At 44.5% G+C, this 22,821-nt stretch overlaps 1 protein-coding gene across 1 annotated transcript in view; it reads left to right on the top strand.

Moving 5' to 3' along the window:
* Window positions 1-1,864: 1,864 nt before the first annotated feature.
* Window positions 1,865-22,821, top strand: part of LOC147716750 (dehydrogenase/reductase SDR family member 4-like) — a 254,741-nt gene continuing 233,784 nt past the window's right edge. The window contains exons 1-2 of the mRNA XM_086923692.1: window positions 1,865-1,947; window positions 3,244-3,433. Of these exons, the coding sequence (XP_086779818.1) occupies window positions 3,282-3,433 (152 nt within the window). The 5' untranslated portion in view covers window positions 1,865-1,947; window positions 3,244-3,281. The remainder of the gene's footprint in view (window positions 1,948-3,243; window positions 3,434-22,821) is intronic.

Raw genomic sequence — 22,821 nt, 5'->3', positions numbered from 1 at the left:
CGCCCTGCTCAAGACTTTCTCCAACAGCCACACCAACAAGAAATCAACCTGGTTCACCGAAGACCTCCAGGCCTCCAAACGAACATGCCGAAAACTGGAGAAAAACTGGCTCCGCAAACGAACACTGGACAGTTACACAGCTCACAAGAACGCTACCCGCAGACACCACCAACTCATCAGAACCACCAAGAGGGCCTCATTTAAAGACCGCCTAGAAAAGAACGCACATAACAGCGAAGAGCTCTTCAACATCGTGAAGGAACTCTCCAACCCCAGCTCCAAAACCAACGACACTCCGCCTTCGCAAGACCTATGCGACGCACTGGCCACCTTCTTCCACCAAAAGATCGACGACATCCACGACAGCTTCAATGCCACTACCGCCCCAACAACCATCGCCCCGACCACCACCACCTGCACCAACCGATTGCTCTCATGGACCAGCATCAACGACGAGGACACCAGTAAGATCATGAACACCATCCACTCCGGATCACCGCTAGACCTATGCCCTCACCACATCTTCAACAAAGCCAGCACAGCCATCGCACCCCATCTCCGGAAAGTAATCAACATCTCCTTCGAGAAAACAACATTCCCGGAAAGCTGGAAGCATGCCAAGATCAAATCCTTACTCAAGAAACCCAAGTCAGACCCCAAGGACCTCAAGAACTTCCGACCCATATCCCTGTTCCTGTTTCCCGGCGAAGGTCACTGAGAAAATCATCAACAAACAGCTGACCCACTTCCTTGATGAGAACAGCATCCTGGACCAGTCCCAGTCCGAGTTCTGCAGCAACCACAGCACCGAAACCGCCCTCCTCGCCGCCACCGATGACATCAGGACCCTGCTCGACAACGGAGAAACAGCACCCTCATCCTCCTGGACCTGTCAGCCGTCTTCAACGCGGTCTGCTACCGCACACTACGAACGCGTCTACATGTCGCCGGAATCCAAGAGAAGGCCCTGGACTGGGCCACATCCTTCCTCTCCGGCAGAACTCAGAGAGTCCACCTCCCCCCCTTCCGCTCCACTGCCACTGAAATCATCTGCTGCGTACCTCAGGGCTCCTCCCTCAGCCCGACCAAATTGGAGATATTGACAGTCTTTGTACAGTCAAAATTATTTTGTAAGAGTGTGATTCATTTAATATAAAGAGAATATAGAGTCACTTGAAGGCTATTCTTTCATTGATTGTAAGAAGTTGCCCTTTTTTCTTTCAGAGGGGGTACCAGTTATTCTGGTGGTATTGTATTTTGGTTTACAAAGACCACGCAAAAATCTAATAATAACGTTGAAAATAAGTGTTGTTCGTACCCAACAGAACCAACTTTTCTTTTGAACTGATTGATTGGGATAGCCAACATTTTGGAAGTCTTTCTAAACAGACCGAGAGTGTGTGTGAGCATTTGTGTGTGTGTGTGTAAAATGTTCCTGATGAGATCCGAAAGACACTTCACGATAATCGTCTGAAAGCACCTGTACCCAAATATTTTTCACAAAATACATTTATTCGTTCTGTGTAGCACCCCAAACAGCACCCCTTCCCCCGCTGAAGCTACGTCGCTGGTGTGTTGGAGTTTCTTCTGTCCTTGCTCCTTTCAGACTGAGCATTGCCATAGGAGGGACTAACAAACAAGCTGACACTTTTCTTTCTCTCGCCAGGGCAGATATATCAAGGCAAAGTATACAAAGATCTTCGATTCGTTAATGTCACTGCCACGTACCAATCCACGAAAACCACGTGTGGCCCACTAACGAGTTTGTCTTACACTTCTGCACCTGACGGGGTGGGAGGGTGTGGTCTGTGAAAATCAACCTGTTGGGAGGACCAAGGCCGGGTGCCGGCTGTGAAAGGGTGTCTGGCAGGGGAGGAGCCGCGCCTTTGCTCTACAATCCTGCACACACGGTTACATCACTCTCCTTTGCCTAGTCAGAGCAAGAAGGTAAAGTCATGCATTTTATCCTTGTTTTTACATGGCAAAAGGTCTAAAGGCCGTCTAAAAGTAATATTTAAACTATATTAACAATGCTGATCTTAATTTACTTTGATTCCAGCGCGCATGTGCATAGTGTCATTCTAAAATATATATATATATATATTTAGTGTGCGTTTCTCCCAGTTATGAGCGCTTTCAAAACGCAGCCCTGGGTCAGGGTTTTATAGTCGCTGTAATAACCCTTTCATTCTTCCCATCGAGTGTCAAGGTATAACAGGAAGTTGTTTTGTTTTCGCATGTTACTTTCCTTTTCAGCGACTTCCACCATTCCCTAGCTGGGTCTGGTGATTTGTCTGATATTTATGTGCTACTAAAGCAATAACTAATTACAACAAATCATTAGAGTGGGTTTTCCATGTGTAAGGGGTGGTCTCACTGGTTCTGTCTTCTCTCAAATAAATGTCAATTAAAAACAGAATAAAACAGCTAGAAACACGTCATTCATGCACAACATATCTTTATTATCTGAAGAATTAAAACAGCCTTCCCATACTCTTTTCTTTGAAAGGATTTGCGATATGAGATGTATGTATTTGCTTAGCCTTTCCGCTGGTCGAAAGCAAAAATGCAAATTCCGTATTTTTTAAAAAATTACATTTTTGGATTCGAAAACAGTCGTGTTGCTCCTTTGCCTCCTGTCCGAGGCTGCGGCCGTGAGCGCCCTTGTGCTGGGTGCTTTACTCTCAGTTCAGCTCGTGGACTGCCCTGTGTAGATCCAATATGATCACTTCTGTCCCCGTCTGGGTCGGATGCTGCCCACGGTTCTGGACCTTCTACCGCCCACAGGTGACCCCCTCCTCCCTCTTCATGGAAACCGTAGGTTCCCCTCACTTTACTATTCACTGCAGACTCCTATGCACACAGGATAAATATAATATCGTCAATAAGAACCAAGCATGTGTAGAATCCGTAGGTCAGTGGTGGGACCTCTCGACGCACCCCATCCATCCTCACCATCTACTGCACATCACGTCAGCGGTGAGTGATGGATTGTGCTTGGACTGAGTCCCTCTTTCACTCACCTGAGATGAGGTTGACGTACAGTGGGGGGAGAGGGGGGGAGCGTCGGAGGGGTGAAAGCTCTGACTGATGATGGGGACATTCACTCAAGGCCGCCATCTGGGTCTACATTTCCAAGGATAACATACTCGATGGTGCCTTCTGATGTACTAACCACATTCATGTTCATTCTAAAGATGTTGCACCGCCGCTCACCTGCTATTTTTCTTGCCTCCACTGCAGGGACCTGCCGTACCACCCTCAAGGGGCAGAAGAGAAGGATGATGTGCTCGTGGGCAAGAGCTGGACACTTCCTCCGAGCGCCGGTGCGCCGTGCTCCATTGGGCACCCTGCAAATGAGCAGCGCCGCAGCTACGCAGAGAGATGGACCCCACAAGAACAAAGTGGCGATCATCACCGGCTCCACTCAAGGGTGAGAGAAATAAACCTCAATCAAAAAGGTCCTCTGCAGGAGGCCAAATGCCCTAAGCAGTAAATATAGCACTCATCATAGTATCTGAGTTCGCTAAGATGAATGCATGTTATTAGTTTTTACAAATACTTTGGATTTTCTGCGTGTGCGAGAATATTATTTACATTCCTTCAAAATGACCAGAGGGGGGTTAAAGATTTATAAATATAACTAGCTTACCCGTCTCGCGTTGCTGCGGTCTCAGAAGAAAGGAAATTCAAGGAAACTCGTTATGATAACATTAAATTTACATTGTGTCATTGTTATTGAAACTTTTATTTTTTAAAACATTTCTAAGTGTGGCTTGAGCAGTGCGTCCTCGATTAGCTTCCAATCTTGATTCTGGTTGCTCTCCTGTTTCATTCGAGCGGGCTTGAGCAGTGCGTAATTGATCGTTTTCCAATCTTGATTCTCGTTGCTCTCCTGTTTCATTCGCGCGGGCTTGAGCAGTGCATAATCAATCTGTTTCCAATCTTGATTCTCATTGCTTGTTCATTTGAGAAGAACGGGCTTGACCAGTGCGTACTCAATCGGCTTCCAATCTTGATTCTCGTTGCTCGTTCGTTTGAGAATTACGGGCTTGAGCAGTTAGAACAGCTTCTAATCTTGCTTCCCGTTGCTCGTCTGTTTCTGAAGCTCGTAATGCCTTTTTCTTTTGTGCTTCTGATTAGGGGTGGGCGGCCAGCTACGCTCCGTGCACGGAGTGTGCGTAGTGCCGCCTACTCCGCATTTTGCGGAGCGGGCGTAGCCAGGCGGCACTACGCACGCTCCGCAGACGGAGCGTAGCTGGCCGCCACCCGCCACCCGCCTCCCTCCCGCCCTCCCTAAATACTTTAAATTAAAGGAGTCAAATAATTTAAAACGCACTTACCTTGCCTGCCGCTGCCCGCCGCGTCCCCGGGGCTCGCTATCTTCCGTCTTCCGTCTTCTTTACTAATGCGCATGCGCGGGCGGCCGCGCATGCGCATTTTCTCGTGAGAAATGCGCATGTGCGGCCTCCCGCGCATGCGCCTTAGTAAAGAAGACGGAAGACGGAAGATAGCGAGCCCCGGGGAGGCAGCGGGCAGCGGCGGGCAAGGTAAGTGCGTTTTAAATTATTTGACTCCTTTAATTTAAAGTATTTAGGGAGGGCGGGAGGGAGGCGGGTGGCGGGGCTGGCGGCCAGTGGTGTTTGCGGAGTGGGGCTACGCGGAGTGCGGAGGTGGGCGTAGTTTCTCGCCCACTTCGCGTAGCTCCGCGAAGCCCCACTCCGCCAACTCCGCCCAGGGTTACTTCTGATGTAGATTGACCAATCGATTTCCGTTTGTGGGTCATAACTGTCGACGATGCTCGCAAATTCGCTGTCTATTTCAGTATTCGAAAGATTATGAGGGCCCTGGAGGGCCGATTTTAAAAAGATTTTTTGACAGAAACCTTCGCGGGAGTGTACTCAACAACTTTCCAAAGTTTCATGGCGATCGGATGAATGGTGTAGTAATGCATAAAGGACAAACAGACAGGCAGACATACTTCCATTTTTATATATGTAGACTAGCTTACCCGTTGCGCGTTGCTGCGATCTCAGAAGAAAGGAAATTTAAGGAAACTTGTTATGAACACATTCAATTTACATTGTGTCATTTTTATTGAAACTTATTCATTTTAATATGGAAAACATTTTAAAGTGCTGTTTTAATTCTGTTTATTTATTTATTCGAGTGCTTGTGGAGACACGGTATTTTTTGTTTTTCCGTCTGGTGCGTACACGAATAAATCAGAAGGTTTTCCGACGCGTGAGCTGGACACATACAGTTGTCCATGTGAGAAGCCCGGATTCTCCAAATCTAGTCCACACACTTGCAGCGATTGTCCTTGTGCTTTGTTGATGGTCATTGCAAAAGCGAGTCGCACCGGAAACTGTAAACGTTCAGTATTGGAAAGATTACGAGGGCCCTGTGGGGCCGGTGGGGCCGATATTTAACACATTTTTCTTTTTTTTTTTTCCAGAAACCTTCGCGGGAGTGTACTCAACAACTTTTAAAAATTATTTTTATATTTTTTTATTTTTAATTATTTAAAAAAAAAATTTTTTGCCAGAAACCTTCGCGGGAGTGTTCTCAACAATTTCCCAAAGTTTCATGCCAATCGGATTAATGGTGTAGTAATGCATAAAGGACAAACAGACATACTTTTGTTTTTATATATATAGATTACGAGTAAAGCAGAAGATGTGCCCCCCAGGTGCGACAGCAGACGGTGCTAGAAGAATGAATGGTATGTTAGTACAGTGTGCAAATTGGCATGTACTTGAATGCTATGGTGTGTTTCCTAATTCAGCACTTGGATAGTCATGGCCCGGAAAAGGGGATCAGACCAGACGTTACAGAGAGGTTCTGTGGGAATGTGCACTTGAAATGAAGTGTGGACAGATTTGAAAGACCGTCCCTTTGGTAGTCCAAGAGTGTTCCACTAGCGTGTTTGGCCTGGTTCCTCTTTACCTACAGCTCGGGAATTTCCGTGATGCAGATGCTTGAGGACGTCACAATCTACAATATCTGTCCCTACCTTAGGGGGAGTGAGGCATCTCTTCCTTAAAATTGGCGCTATGGAAGAAGCAGGACAAACTTGCTCATTAGTGCGAAAAAAGCCCCTTTAGTGTGACTGGTCTGTGCTAGAAAAATATACAGCCTGGCATCACACCTACAGCCTTCAACAATGGCCTTGCAAGTAGAGATAACAAAAACAACCCCCCTCCCATCACTCTTAAAATACCTTTGCCTCTAAGCCAAATGGCTGCAAATCCTATCCCATATCTAAATACTGTTCATTTGACTGCCCATAAACTACCTTCCACGCCCTAAGTATACGTCTGACCCATCCTTACCTCCTTTATGTTATTGAATAGGGAAAAAAAAGAACCAAACAATAGTCTCGCAATATGATATAAGAACAATATAATGAATACAATTGAATAATAACGAAATAGTGTAGTAAAATATTTGTTGCTACATGTAGAAAATATGATAAGGTGGAAGGGAACGGAAGGTAACAAGAGCAAAAATCAAACGCTACTCATTTAATTGATACTGGCTCAATCTTAAACTATGGTAGAATTTCTGAGAGCTTAGAGTTCATATGAAATAAACAAGTAAGTAAACATACTACTGGTATAGAAAGCCTACTAGGATAATGATATACTGAAGGAGGTTTAGTTACTTCTTCAGATAAGGGTTGCTGTAGGGTATTCTTTAAAACTGAGGAATCTAGTAACATATTTATACTGGAGACCAAAGTGTATTTCGCAAGATAGCTAGAGACATTAGAACAGTATAAGCCCTATTGAGTCTATAATTCTAACAAACACCATGCCACCATGCTTGAAAGGAAATATGTAAAAAAAATCAAATTTTTTAGTAATCTGTTGAAATCTGACAGTGATGCAGCACTACTCCGGAAATATTTTCTAAAACCATATCACCTTTCCCTGAAGTACCAAATCATACATCTACTCATCAGTGGGGCCCATAACACTGCGAGTTTCTCATAAAACACTTACATCCTACTTCATGGATCTGTGAAATTTAAAGGAGAGCTGCTGTATCATGGCGGAGTGTCTAAATCAAAACCGAATATTTATACTGTTTACACCTGCAGTTTAAATGAGTTTTACCATGGTTCATTAACAAGACATTTTATTCAGACAAACCAACCATTATGGTCGACAAATCTGCTAGTAAAAATTAGGCGTAGGAAAATACAAGACCAGCTTAATTCTCCATTTATCTAATTTTTATTAAAAGCAAAGTTTAGCATGTCTGACAGTTTATTCGCTTTAATTATTTCTTTATTCAAAGTAACTTTTAAAAGGAACATTTTATTTAAAATAGTCATTTTCATTTATTTCAAAAGACTCAGAAATAGACATTATTATTTAGATTTCAGAACACAAGTTTTAGCAAATGCCCAATAGTTCCCAAATTCATTTTCTCTTAACTCCCCTAACTAATAACCTCATATAAGGCTCAGTTCTCATTCAAAGAAACAAACATTTATTCAAGAAAATCTTACATCTCAGGAAAATCAGCAGTCCGACAGCATTTCAGGAGGAAATTGAAGAGAAGCATAATTTTAAGTAAATTCAGGGGTTTTTATACACTATTTCACTAACTGTATCCTAAAAAGTAACTATCAACACAAACTCGGTTTCTGATTGGACAAATTTGAGGTGGATGAGCATCACCTCATCATTTTAACATTCGATCCCGTTATGTCAGCTAAAATTTAAAGGGTCCTTTGTTTAAGAAAGTCTTTAGCCTAGTCACATCCTCCACTTGCAACTCCTTCTACTTTTCCCACGCTCAGTAACTCAAACGTCCATCCTCTTGGCAGTCATCAGGACTTCCAGGTGAAACTGGCCTTGAACTAGCTTTGTTCATGCACAAGCAGCTCGCATTCAACTCGGACTTGGGTTGCGCATGCTCAGTTCATCGTCTATTCGCAGTTAATAGAGCAGCCATATTTTCACTAGGCCTCACAGGCCAGAATGGGAACTATCATAGAAACAAACACAAAATAATGTTAATTATGGAACTATAGCCCTTCTGTTTACCTCCCCCATACTAAGGTTTCCCTGTTAGTTATTACCTAGCAAACAAGCGACATAGATGCAGTTTATACTCACATATCCCTCGGTTTCTGACACAAATACATGCACAAAAAGCATATTTATGCCGTTTTTATTTATTTTGAAGCTTTGCATTAATTCACATCACGACAACAACATTAATTAGTTAGTTATATTTCTTCATGCAAGCAGATTAGTATTTCCACGTTTATATGTCTGTGCATTCTATACTACGTTGGTTAATATTTTCCACACCACACAATTAATAAAGGTTACTGTTATGAGGAAATGATTTCACAAGGGGTATACAAAATTTTGTTTTCCCACCTCGCTCCATCAACTCCCTCCTCTGGTGATTTCATCACCAAATATCTCCCATAATTTAGCAAATTTTTAACAAAACATGCTTCGAGCTCTTTAGATTAGTATGGTATATACATTTGTATCCTTTTCTTTGGTTTCTTTAAAAACATTTTCTCGACATTCCTCCATCTCTATATCACAGTTTTCTCTTTCTCGTCTTTCTTGAATTACCTTCTTTATCGATTCTCTAACATTCCTTCTCTTTCTATATATGCAACATAATCATCATTAGAATCACAAATATTTATTTATTTATTTATTTATTTATAGGCTTGTATAGCGCTGGACTCGACTCCCGAAGGAGTATCTCTGCGCTTTGTATGCCTTACAGGTACAGATAAAGTGCTCGTCAGAATGAAGACAGAGATGGGATCAAAACAAAAAAGTCTTCAGCATTTTCCTAAAAGCTATATGTTTGGTGCACTGTCTGAGGGTAAGAGGTAGTTTGTTCCAGAGGGTGGGACCTAAGAACTAAAGAGCTCTTCCACCCAGTCTTGCCCTCCTTATTGAGGGAACCTGAAGTAAATTTTGGTTGCTGGAGCGGAGAGTACGTGCTGGATTGTATGGGACACATTTCTCAGCTAATTAAGGAGGACACAAGCCATAAATACTCTTGTGGATTATACAGCAGGTTTTAAATTGCAATCGTGCCCGGGTCGGCAGCCAGTGCAGTTTGTTCAGAAGAGGGCGCGAGGGAGTTCTCAGAGGGACATTGAGAACCAGCCTGGCAGCGGTGTTCTGGATCACCTGAAGCCTGCCCAGTGAGTTATCAGTAGCTGACATCAATAACCCATTGCAGTAGTCCAGGCGACTAAGCACTAGGGCCTGGACCAGAGTCTTTCTGGATGTGTCCGGTAGCAGGGGAAACACTCGTCTAAGGAGACCGATTACATGCAGACAAGATCCTGCTGTTTGGTTGACATGATCCTTAAGTGATAAGCCCTGGTCTAATCGAACCCTCAGATTCTTTACAGTCTGCTTAGGACTAGGGACGGGACCCAGATCTAAAGGCCACCAGTCTGGTGACCACAGTAGGGGGCGTCTCAAAATAACATGACCTCAGTCTTCCCTACATTGCATTGCAGGAAGTTAGCGGCCATCCATTGGGACACAGACCTCATCCCTTCCAAAAATGAGTGTTTAACGGCAGCTGTCAAGGTTTTAGAGAAAAAAAGCAGCTGAGCATCATCTGTGTATGAGACGGGGATGAATCCATATGATCTCATGAGATCTGCTAGGATGGCCACATACACAATAAAAAGTGTGGGGCTTAGGCATGAGCCCTGTGGTACCCTCTTAGTGAGCTTTATCGGGGCTGAGCGAAAAGTGCCCAGGTTAACGTTCTGAGAGCGACCTGATAAGAAACTTTCCAGCCAAGACCATGCCAAACCCCCCACACCAATCTCCTTCAATCGACTGAGCAAGATTTCATGCGATACCGCATCGAAGGCCGCGGAGAGGTCCAACAGCACAAGAATCACAGAGCTCCCACTATCCTGTGACATTCTGATGGTATCTGTCACAGATAGGAGTGCTGATTCTGTGCTGTAATTGGGCCTAAATCCAGATTGGGAAGGATCTAGACCACCAGACCTCTCAATAAACCTCGACAGGTGGGTGTTGATGTGTTTTTCTGTCATCTTACTCCGGTAGGGAAGGAGCGAAATGGGGCTGAGGTTGGATAAGTCCGACCAGGGAAGGGCCGAGTTCATCCGAATTGGGTTTACAATGGCCTTCTTCCAATCATGTGGTACCTGGCCCTCAGTAATAGAGCAGTTTACCAGAGTTTGGATCAGAGGCCCAAGAGAGCTGCCCAAGGTGGAAATAATTCTGTCCAGAATAAGATCAAGCGGAGACCCTGTTTTAATATGGGTCGATTGAACCAAATCATCGAGAGCTAGCAGTCAATCACTTAGCTGATCTATTATGTCTTAGGCCATTGATGACTTGGCGGTCTATTTGGCTAGAGGATGATAAGCAATTTAATAGATCTATTGTTGAGGATTGTTTATGCTTGGATAAATACCAAGATATTCCCTGCTTAAAATATGTTGTTGTATGTTTTTCAGTCATTTTTAATCTCAGTCTTTTAGATAACCCTGGTGCAGCATCTATGATCTCCAAATCCGAAATGAAAAATACTTTTTTGACATATGTGGGGAGAAAGCGGGCAATTGCAGCCGGATCTCTGTCTACTCTTATTTTTTATAATAGGTATAATACAGCGGAAGGTTTTCCTTTGTATTTAACCATGGTAACGCACCCAATTCAGCGAGGACATAGCCGACTTCGTCAGCCCGCATGCCCTCCCATCCGCCGACTACATCCTCCTGGGGGACCTCAACTTCCACCTGGAGAACAACAACCACAGCAACACCACCACCCTGCTCGACAACCTCGCCAACCTCGGACTCAAGCAACTGGTGACCACCCCCACCCACCTCGCCGGACACACACTCGACGCCGTCTTCTCATCCAGCAAAGACATCGCCTTCAGCCACGCCACAGGACTCCACTGGACGGACCACAGCTGCGTCCACTTCACCTTCAGAAGAACAACGACCCACCACCACCAGCAACAGGTCGCCCGCAGAAGCTGGAGCAAGATCACAGCCGACCAGCTCGCCGCTTCCCTGAGCCAGCACCCTCCCGCCAGCTCAGCGAACCCCAGCCAGGCCGCCGACAACCTCACGAAGTGGATCAGCAACTGCGCAGACGAACTCGCCCCACTGAGGACCCCGCCCAGCAGACCCGGCAGCAAGAAGGCCCAGTGGTTCACCGACGAACTCAAGAGCTCCAAGAAGAACTGCCGAGCCCTCGAGAAAGCCTGGAGAAGGGAGCCAACACCGGACAACATGACCACCCTCAAGCTTGCCACCCGGAAGCATCACCAACTGATCCGCGACACCAATAAAACTGCATTCAAGGACCGGTTGGATAACAACGCACACAACAGCAAGGAACTCTTCAACATCGTGAAAGAGCTCTCCAACCCCAACGCCGGAAACAACGACATCACCCCATCGCAAGAACTCTGCAACTCCCTCGCCTCCTACTTCCACAACAAGATCGCGGACATACACAACAGCTTCAACACCCAACCGACGAACGCCACGTCCAACTCGACCGAACCACCGCCCCCCACCACCACCCTCCGCGCCTGGACTCCGATCTGCACCGAAGAAACCGTCCGCATGATGAACTCCATCCACTCCGGATCTCCGCCCGACCCCTGCCCTCACCACGTCTTCAACAAGGCCGACGCCGTCATCGCACCCCACCTGCGGGACATCATCAACACCTCCTTCACCACCGCCACCTTCCCTGAGAGCTGGAAGCATGCCGAACTCAGCGCTCTACTCAAGAAACCAACAGCGGACCCCACCGAACTCAAGAATTACCGCCCCATCTCGCTGCTCCCGTTCCCAGCCAAAGTCATCGAGAAGACCGTCAACAAGCAGCTGGCCGCCTTCCTCGAGACGAACGGATCCCTCGACAAATCACAGTCTGGCTTCCGAGCCAACCACAGCACCGAGACCGCCCTCATCGCTGCCACCGATGACATCCGAACCCTGATGGACAACGGAGAAACAGCGGCCCTCATCCTACTAGACCTCTTCGCGGCCTTCGACACCGTCTGCCACCGCACCCTAGTGCAGCGCCTCAGCAACGTCGGAATCCAGGAGAAGGAGCTGGAATGGATCATCTCCTTCCTCGACGGAAGAACACAGAGAGTCCGTCTACCACCGTACAAGTCAGAGGCCACCAAAGTCATCTGCGGCGTCCCTCAAGGATCCTCGCTGAGCCCAACCCTCTTCAACGTCTACATGAGCCCCCTCGCGGCCATCGCACACCAACACAACCTCAACATAATCTCCTACGCCGACGACACCCAGCTGATCCTCTCCCTGACCAACGACCCCGCCGCCGCCAGAGCCAACCTGCACGAAGGGATGAAAGAGGTTGCCGAGTGGATGTTGACCAGCCGCCTGAAGCTGAACTCGGACAAGGCGGAAGCCCTCATCCTGGGATCCTCGCCCTCCGCCTGGGACGACTCCTGGTGGCCCCCCACCCTGGGCACCGCACCCAAACCGACAGACCACGCACGCAACCTGGGCTTCATCCTGGACTCCTCCCTCTCCATGACCAAGCAAGTCAACGCCGTCTCCTCGTCATGCTTCAACATCCTGCGCATGCTACAGAAGATCTTCCGGTGGATCCCCACCGAGACCAGGAAGACTGTCACCCAGGCACTCGTCACCAGCCGTCTGGACTACGGCAACGCCCTCTACGCCGGAACCACCGCCAAGCTCCAGAAGAGACTCCAACGGATCCAGAACGCCTCAGCCAGACTCATCCTCAACATCCCACAACACAGCCACATCTCCGGACACCTAAAAGACCTGCACTGGCTCCCGGTCAACAAGAGAATCACCTTCCATCTCCTTACCCACGCACACAAAGCTCTTCACGACCAAGGCCCGAGCTACCTGAACAACCGCATCAACTTCTATGCTCCCAAACGACACCTCCGATCAGCCAGTCACGCCCTCGCCGCCGTCCCCCGCATCCGAAGAACGACAACAGGAGGAAGGTCCTTCTCCTACCTGGCCGCCAAGACCTGGAACTCCCTCCCAACCGACCTGCGCCTGACCCAAGACCACCTCGCCTTCAGGAAGAAGCTCAAGACCTGGCTGTTCGGGTAGCAGCAGCACCCCCCCCCCCCTAGCGCCTTGAGACCCTCCGGGTAAGTAGAGCGCTCTATAAATGCCTATGATTGATTGATTGATTGATGATTGAACTAGGAACTCTCACAAATTTGTGCTAATCAGGCTCCGATTCGGAATGGCCCATTATTTGGTAGCCCATCCTAATATTAAGAAACACCCAACTAGGCCATGTAGGTGTGATGATGTATCCACCCAGAGCACTGTACACTTTCTGTTGTTATGTAAACTGTACACACACTTTCGTATTGCTTTTCTGAAACCCATGTTTGTTAAATACGGAGTACGTACAGTTACACATGCTATGACTTTAATGTATAACTTGTAAATCGGCAGACATTTGTTTTTATACTGTAACGTTCTTAAATCAGTGCATCAACGCTAGGAAAAGTATGATTTTTAACTGAAATTTGATCAATTGGTTAGATATGTCTATTTTAATGTAAATAACCACATCTGATATGATATGATGTTATGAAATATGTAATAGTTTTTATTTCCTTTTTTTAACATGTATTTTGTCTGTGCTTTTATAGTCATCTATTTGAACCGAATAAAGCTTCATGAAATGAAAATATGGGCCATAAGTGCCTCAATGTCACTGAAGTTAGCAGCTGGAAATGCTGTAAGTGTCTCCATGTCCATGGCCCGGGACTGAGGGGGGGCTGTAGGAAGGGAGTTCATAAGACATGTTGTGTTAATGATTTTATTATAGATCAGCTCTATCTTGTCTCTAAAGAAAAGGGAGATGTCATCACATAGGGATTGTGAAAAAGCATCCAAGCTTTCACAGGCCGTGGAACTAGTAAAGGCTTGTAGAATTTGGTAAAGGGCCTTTGGGGAGTTGCCCGCTTCTGCTAGTTGCAGGGCTATGTGATTTTTCCTAGCTGATCTAATGCTTTTATGATAAGTAGACGGAATAGCATAATAGCTCCTTTTGTCTGCTTCCAGATGACTTTTCCTCCATATTTTTTCTAATTTCCTACATGCCTGCTTCACTGAACGCAATTGGTCCGTTTACCACTTTTCATTACGAGAAGGAGGACGCTGTTTGCTGGATTTCAGAGGGGCCAAAGTATTAACTAATGTTGAAATGGATGAACTAAATTTAGATAAGGCCACTTCAATATTACTGGGAATAGTTAAGGACAGTTCAACTAGGGCTTTCTGAAAATCCTCTGGAGTCATTTTGTACCATTGTCTGCGCCATAATGAGGGAAGACAGGACCTTTTACTGGGCTTATCCAACCCCAATAGGGAGAAATCAATGATAAAATGATCAGACCAATTCACCTGGATGGAGAGATGGCATATGACCATGGAAGTATTTGAAATAATCATATCCAAAGTGTGGCCTTCTTGATGAGTAGGTCCTTTATTATGCTGAATAAGCCCTAATAGTGACAGATCTGTGAGGAAGGATAATGTCTCGGGATTGTTAGAAAGTTCCCCATGAACATTAAAATCCCCTAATAGGAGAAAGTCATTTCCAGTTCTAAAATGCGGAGCCAATACCTCCACTAAAGAGAGAGCGAAGTTAGTGCTTGGCCCTGGTGGGCGGTATACCAGGGCTCCCTTCCACATATATTTGGAACCAATACTAATCCTGAAGATCATGATTTCCATTTGAGGAGTACTTCTTTGTTCGACTATGGAGACATTAATCCCCTCCTTATAAATGAAAGCAATGCCAACCCCTGTTTTAATGGGGCGGTCCAGTCTTATAACTTCATACCCCACCGGAATGCCCAATGTAATGGCAGGTACTGTCTGGGGTTTTAGCCAGGTTTCGGTAAGAAAGCATATTTCAGGCTGGGCGGTGGAGATAAGATCCCATAGTTCTGTATGATGTTTAGATAGAGAGCGAACGTTACATAGGAAGTTCTTCCAGCCAGTTGCTTGCTGTGTCCCCCCCCCCTTACCCCCTGCTACAGTGGACAGGTGGGAGGCCTGAAACCGGCAGTGCCTGCATGAGATAGGACCCTCTAGACATGGCCATGACTCGCGTGCGCAGGCTGGTAAAGATGCTCTTTGAAAGGTCGATAGTTTGTGGGTTGAATATGTAATACGATTAGGAAGAGGATTTGTGCTAACCTGGGCAGAGTCCATGGCCCCTGGTCCCGTTCTGTCGCAGACGGGTGCAGACGGGCACAGACGGGCTACTCTTTGGCTACTCTTCGGCATATCTTCGGCACTGACCTGCGCGCGACCGCTGCGCGCTCGAAGTCAGGCGAAGGCTAAATAGCCCTAAAAATCCAACAGCTAGAGCGCCAACCGCTCTAGTGGAAGGGAGGAAGTGCCTGGCTCTCACCTGACCCGCCCTCCGCGCAACGGTATTGGCTACCGCATCGGACCGGGGCGGGCAGGATTGATGATAGAGCCCAAGCTTCCTGTTAGTGTCTGGTAAGTATTGAGCCCCCCTTTAGATTCTCCAATAGCCCAGGTAGCGATTAAAAGTAGCAACTAGCAAGCTAGAGTACAGAGTGCAAAAGTGAAGCAAAATTCGGAACGATCGAGTTTTCAATTAAAAATGGCGTTTTTCAATTTTTAAAATCCCAACATCAATGTGAGGAGCAATAGCGCAAAACCTGTGGCACACAAGCGGTTCGGGAAAGACACTGCCACCATCTTCCCTACCGCAGCGCGCCCACATTCAGCCTCAGCATTAAATAGCCCTAAAAATCCAACAGCTAGAGCGCTAACTGCTCCAGTGGAAGGGAGGAAGTGCCTGGCTTTCACTTGACCTGCCCTCCGCGCAATGGTATTGGCTACCGCGTCGGACCGGGCGGGCAGGATTGATGACAGAGCCCAGGCTTCCTACTAGTGCCTGTGAAGTAGTGTGGCTCACTGGTTAGAGGCGGCAGACCCGAGAGCAGAGGACGGCCCGGGACCAGGGTTCGATTCCCGGCGCGGCAGGTTTCTGGACCAGGGTCAGCGGACTCGATAATTCTCTCGCCTCGGTGCCCACTCTGATCAGCGATCACACTCGGCAACTCTGGGCATTAGCTTGCCTCATCTTCACTAACGGCCCCACCAGACCGCCGGGGATGCCTGGTCTCACCCTGGAGATACCCATCAAGGGACCATCTCTGAGGGAAGCCAGGAAGGGTTTCGCAGTGGTCGAAGCGCGGAGATACTCCTCTGGGAGTGATTCTAGCGCTATATAAACACGCAAATTAAATTAAAAAAAAAAAGTGTCTGGTAAGTATTGAGCTCCCCTTTAGATTCTCCAATAGCCCAGGTAGCGATTAAAAGTAGCAACTATTATTGTTACTGGAATTAGTATCTTACCTATCTATTTCTTGGAACCAATGTTTAACTGCTGAATGACTTTTACCAAGTCGTTCAAGAACACCCTCAACATCCAGTGGTTCAAGTTTTTTTGTGTAACTCTGTAATGTTTGTAATGTATTTTTCAATATTTTGACTTTTATCTGGAATATAGGTGCAACAGTGTTGTACCTTCAAAACTCCACAAACTCCTCCTTCTTTTGCTAATATTATATCAAGAGCAAGACGATTTTGCATTACCATATCTCTCATATCAACCATTTCAGTATTTACCATTAAGAATCCACCTGCTGTGTCTGTTGACAAACAATCTACTATTGTTGATAATCTTCGAATTCTGTTTGCATTGAACAAAATTCCCACTGCTGGTATCAGTGCTCCAAAAATAACACCTATTATTTCTATTACACTCTCTCTTTTTCTACGACTTAAAGGTTTACCTATCTCATGTATTCCATTAGTACCTCTATCTACATGAAAGATTTTAGGAAAGACCAGACCCACATAGCAAGTCCCTTACCAATGGTCCGGTAATCTAGAGTAAGCTTTGTTCCCACAGACAAAATATATACCAGCGAAAAATGGATCTTTTCCCCCTTTAAATCCCCAACCCCCTAAAATTCTATAGGTGTCTTTACATTGACTCACTCCCACAAAATAATTGTCATACACAGTGTTGTCTCTTCTTATACAAAATTTCCCTAATAATGAAGTATCTATATTTATAGCCACATTCACATTTCTATCATCAATGTTTTCATCTTCAAATGTCCAATTTTTGAATTTCTCATGTTTTACCTTTTCACTGTGTTTATAAGCCATTCTTTTCTCTTCAACCATATCTAGAAATGCTTTCTCCTCAACTCTCATTTTACATGTCAAATTATTTTTGAAGGCATACTCATGACTCAATTTGTCTATTTCCAAAAAGAATTCTCCCATAACTTTGGCAGGCTTTAATCTATTTACAGCACTATCAATTTTTTAACTTAGCAAATACTTCATCTGAATTTGAATATTATTACTCTAGCTTCCCTGTTTGATCAAACATGCTTGCAATCACACTACACATGACACCATATGTAAGTGGAAGATGGTGATATGTCACCCCTTCTGAAACAGATGCAGGTAATTTTACACAGACATAGCAGTCACTGGCATCCATGGTTTTAACATATTCAAATAGCAATTTAGAAAATGTGTTTTTGGTAAAGTCACTGATGGACCTATCCTGATGCATTTCTGGTCTATATATATGCTGTTTATTAGGCTTTGATTCCACATTCTGTCCACTTGAACTCACATTATGTTTTGATTTCACTAAATTATCCTGAAAAGGAATAACAATAGCTACGTTTATCCATATCAATATTAGTAATCCTGTACATATTAAACATGATCTGCACCATTTTCTAAAAATAGAACATTTCGTTTTATAATCATTACTAGACATTTTTTTATTTATTTTACACAGCGATTTTTCTATCAATTTTTCTTCGACCTTTTGTCACCTATAGGCTTTTGCTTCCAACTTACAATGTCCTTCTTATCAGTATTTCAGGTTTTATCTTTCACCTTATACCTTTGAGCAATTATCACTTTTCACTGTGATTTGATTCAGTCCATTACTCACTTTTCTCTTTTGACTTTTGACAGCTTAAGTTCTCTTGGCTACTGTTCACTTCTTCAATAGGCGGCAAAACAATATAGGACCACTCAGGTGATTTATACTTCTGATTTGGTCTTCTCACTCTTTTTGGCCTTTGAACAACTTTATTCTTTTTCCCAATGACTCTTTTTGACTGGTTATTTCATTTACTTGATCTTCTAGTTTTCTTGCTTTGTTAACCAGTTTAAATCTCAATCCATCAGTCTCTTTTGGCCAATTAGCTCCTTTACAAACTCTTTTTGTCTTAGGCTCCGTGGTGTTATGCTCCACTCTCCAAGCCCTTTTTCTTGAACTTTTTCTCAATGGAGTCTCATCTGCACTGTCGTCAGTTTCACTTTCAGTCTCTTCAACAGTTTCATTTATGATAAACTTTACAATGTCTTTTTCTTTTTAAAGATCAGTTTTGTCTTCTGACAGTTCTTTCACTCTGTTAGGAACATCTCCATAGCTGGTACTTGGAATCTCATCCTTATCGTGAGTTATTTCCTCTTTTCCGGTGTCAGGATTTTCGTTCCTGCTTTCAGAGCTTTCAGACTGTTCTTCAGTATTCCCTTGATCACCAGTTTTATCTTAACCTGCTCAGTGTCCTTACTGGTGTCAGTCTCTACCAATTCTCTATCTTCAGATGGATCTTCAGAATTCGGCACTTCAACAGTTTCTCCTTCTCCTTCAGATGCAGAACTAGCTTCTGATACTTCCAGATGTCGACGTTCTTGTCGATCTGCAGTATCTGGAATTCTCACTTGTTCACTTTCAGAGTCAGAGTCAGTTGTGCTTTCACTTTCTTTGTTTGGATTCTCAGGTTCAGGCACACGGATGGTATGGCTTGCATGCACCCATCTTTTCACTCTGGCACATTTAATTGCAGTGGTGCTGACCAATATGACCTGTCTTGGCCTCTGCCACCGAGGCACTAAACAGTTTCTTCTGCGATGCACTCTGATCCGTACCCAATCTCCAGGGACTAGATCATGAGCTGGATTTTTCTCTTTCGTGTTTGATTCAGTTCCCACCGGATGGAACACAGAAGTCATCACGTCAGACAGGTTTTTGCAGTAATCCAGTATGATGTCATCATCAATTGTCAACAATTTATCAACTGGTACAAATCCTTGTCTCATCACTCTGCCCATCAAAATCTCATGTGGACTCAATCCAGTCTTTTTGTCAGGGATACTTCTCAATGTCATCAAAACAAGTGGTAAGGCGTCTGGCCACTTCAGTCCTGTTGCCAAACACATTTTTGCAATTCTATTTTTTATCGTTCCATTCACTTGTTCAACTATCCCTGAAGCCTCAGGTCTGTAAGCACAATGCAGTTTCTGACGAATGTCCAGTGCTTCACAGATCATTTGCATTAGTTAATTCTGAAACTGGGGTCCACGATCAGTTTCAATAGTTACTGGAAATCCAAACCTTGGGATGTTTTCACGTAAAAGCAATTTTGCAACAGTTGGCCCATCATCTCTCCTCGTGGGGAAAGCCTCCACCCATTGAGAGAACAAACAAATGATCACCAGAACATATCTGAGTCGGTTACAAGGTAGAAGTTCAATAAAATCCATCTGCATTCTTGTAAATGGACCTCCCTCCCGTCCTATGGTTCCCAGACTCACAATTGTTTTTCTGTTTGGATTAAATTGCTGACATATCAGGCATCTCTGGCACAAACTTTCAGCAATCATCCTGAACTTTGGATTGTACCACGTCTGTCTAAATAGACGAACCATGGCATCTCTTCCAACATGAGCTTGACCATAATACATTCGGGCCATGTTTGAAATCATGTTATCGGGCATTACCTGTCTTTAATCTTTGTACCCAGATTTTGTCTTCCTCTCTTTGTCTGCATCCTGCCTTTAACCAGATGTTTTTCTCTTCCTCGTCTGCTTCTTCCTGCATTTGCCTCACTTCCTGCCAAGTCTCAAATACTGTGGTTAGCATTAAAGAACTTGAAACATGCTCCTTTTCCCTGTCCCAATTGATGGATGCAAGATTCTTTGCACAGTATTTCGCAATTGAGTCTACATACCTGTTACCTCGGGTGATATAATCATCCCCCCTTTTGTGAGCTGCACTCTTCACCACAGCAATCTTGTCAGGCAATTGAATTGCATCTATTAACATTCTCACAAATTCAGCATTACGTATTGGGGATCCTGCAGAAGTCAAATAACCTCTTTGGGCCATAGCTGTCCGTAATCATGAACAACTTCTAATCCATACTGACTATCAGTCACTATGGTAACCTTAATCTCCTTTCCCAATTCACATGTTCCAATCAAAACAATCAACTCTGCTACTTGAGCAGAACAAATTCATATCTGACAAGATGCTTCCAATACATCTACCACCGTGCAAACTGCATATGCTGCACTCAGAACACCTTCATTTGTTCTCAGGCACAAACCATCAACAAACATTACGTAGTCTGATTCAGGCAATGGCTCATCTCTGATGTCTGGTCTTGGTTTGGTACAGTATTCAAGAACATCTAGGCACTTGTAATCAACCTCATTTTTTACTTCAGTTTCCATGGTATCAGGCAATAGCGTAGAAGGATTAACATTTACACATCTAGAGATTGTTACATTTTCTGCTCCCAGAATTGTTTTTTCATATTTCGTCATTCTATTGTTGGTCAGATACTGTGTTTTTGCCGTAGTGAGGAGAATCTTCACAGAATGAGGTACATACACCCTCACAGAAAATCCCATCACTATTCCTTCACTCTGTTCTAGACGTACGCTTGTAGCTGCTACTGCTTTTAGACATCCTGGTAATGCCTTTGCAACTGGATCCAAAACAGCTGAGAAATATGCAATTGGCTTTCTCATTTTTCCATGTCTCTGAAGTAGTACTGACAATGCACATCCTTCTCGTTCACTGCAGTACAGTTCAAATTCTTTTTCATAGTCAGGCATCCCTAAAGCTGGTGCTTCACACAAGCTTGTTTTTAGCTGCTCAAAAGCTTCCATCTCAGTTTTGGTCAGAACTATAGGGTCTCTGATATCTGCTCTGGTTAATCTCTGTAATGGTTTCGCTATCAGTGAAAATCTGCAAATCCACTGCCTACAGTAACCTACCATTCCCAGGAACATTCTTACTTGTCTTTGCGTTTTTGGTGGCTGCATTCCCTGTATCAGTCTAATTCCTTCCGCAGTAACTTGTCTGATTCCTTTGGCAATCTTCTGACCTAAGTATTGCACTTCTTTCATACAAAATTGTAATTTTGATGGAGACACTTTATGTCCCTCCTCTGCCAAATGATTTAGCAATTCAATGGTATCTGTTACACATGCATCTTTTGTCTTCGATGCCACTAGGAGGTCATCAATGTACTGAACCAATACAGATTCTCCAGGCATACTCAAACTTTCTAGTGATTTCTTTAGCAACTGATTAAAAATAGATGGACTTTCAGTGTACCCTTGAGGAATTCGGCACCATGCCAGAATACGATCTCTGAACCGGAACGCAAAAATTGGTTGGGTTTCTGGGTGCAATGGAACTGTAAAGAATGCATTACACAGATCGATCACAGTGTACCATTCTGCATCATGGGGAATTTGATATAAAATCACTGCTGGATTTGGTACAATTGGAAAACATGGGACAACAATTTTATTGACCTTTCTAAGGTCCTGTACAATCCTAAACGTTCCATTTGGCTTTTTCAATCCCGTTATCGGTGAATTACAAGGACTACTCTCTATCTCTCTCAATATGCCATGCTCAATGATTTTGTTTATCACTATTGTTATTCCTTCAACTATTTCTGCTGTCATTTTGCATTGGGGAATGTTCGGGTAACTCACACCTTCTTTTTTATAGAGACCTTTACAGGATCTACATCTCTCATTTTTCCTATATCTTGTCCTGTGAAATCCCACACCTTTTCATTCACTACCCTTTTCAATTCATCAGGTATCTTCTCTCGATCAAACACCGGAAACAACTTATTTTGTTCTGCCTCAATCATGAGCATGGTCATTTTATACAAGCTATCTTCATCTGGAGTTTGCAATTCTATGCCATCTGGTGAACAGTATATGGCACAGCTCATTTTACACAAGATGTCTCGTCCTAACAGATTTACGGGACTACTGTCACACACCACAAATCAATGCATGTCTTTGAAATTTCCAATTCCTACTTCAACTGGTTGTGTTAAGGAGGTTTTAATCTGTCTATTAGCTACACCTACAACTTGGATATGCTCTCCAGAGAGAGGAATATTTTGGACTTCCACTGATCTAACTTAGAACGGATAGCACCAGTGCCCACTAGGAAAGTTATTTCTACATCATTCACCTTTCTGTTTACAAATGGACAAGACTGACCTACCTCAAGAGTGGCTCCAAGCACACACTCTACTCCCTCTCGGAAGCACCGTCAGAAACTTTCATCCGACTCACTCCCACCTTCTTCTTGTAACCAATACTGGGGACTCACATTCACTCTAGGTGATCTATTTACCTGCTCGCCTCCGCTGAATCCCGTCTCTGCATTGTATCTCTGTTGGTTTACACTGTATGGAAGTGGCGGTTGTGGCACCTGACTTAGCTGAGTAACTATCTGCTGCTGTTGTGGTTGCTGTTGAATTACTCTTGCGTAGCAGCTGTACTGCAATAGTATAGCTGTCACCCTGAGCACAAGTTTGTGCTGGTCCTCCAGCAAGTTTTATCCAAATAAG

The sequence above is a fragment of the Lissotriton vulgaris genome, chromosome 5 (assembly GCF_964263255.1).
Source record: "Lissotriton vulgaris chromosome 5, aLisVul1.2, whole genome shotgun sequence".
NCBI lineage: Eukaryota > Metazoa > Chordata > Amphibia > Caudata > Salamandridae > Lissotriton > Lissotriton vulgaris.
The sequence above is the reverse complement of the archived record's forward strand: the minus strand, read 5'-3'. Positions and strand labels throughout refer to the sequence as shown.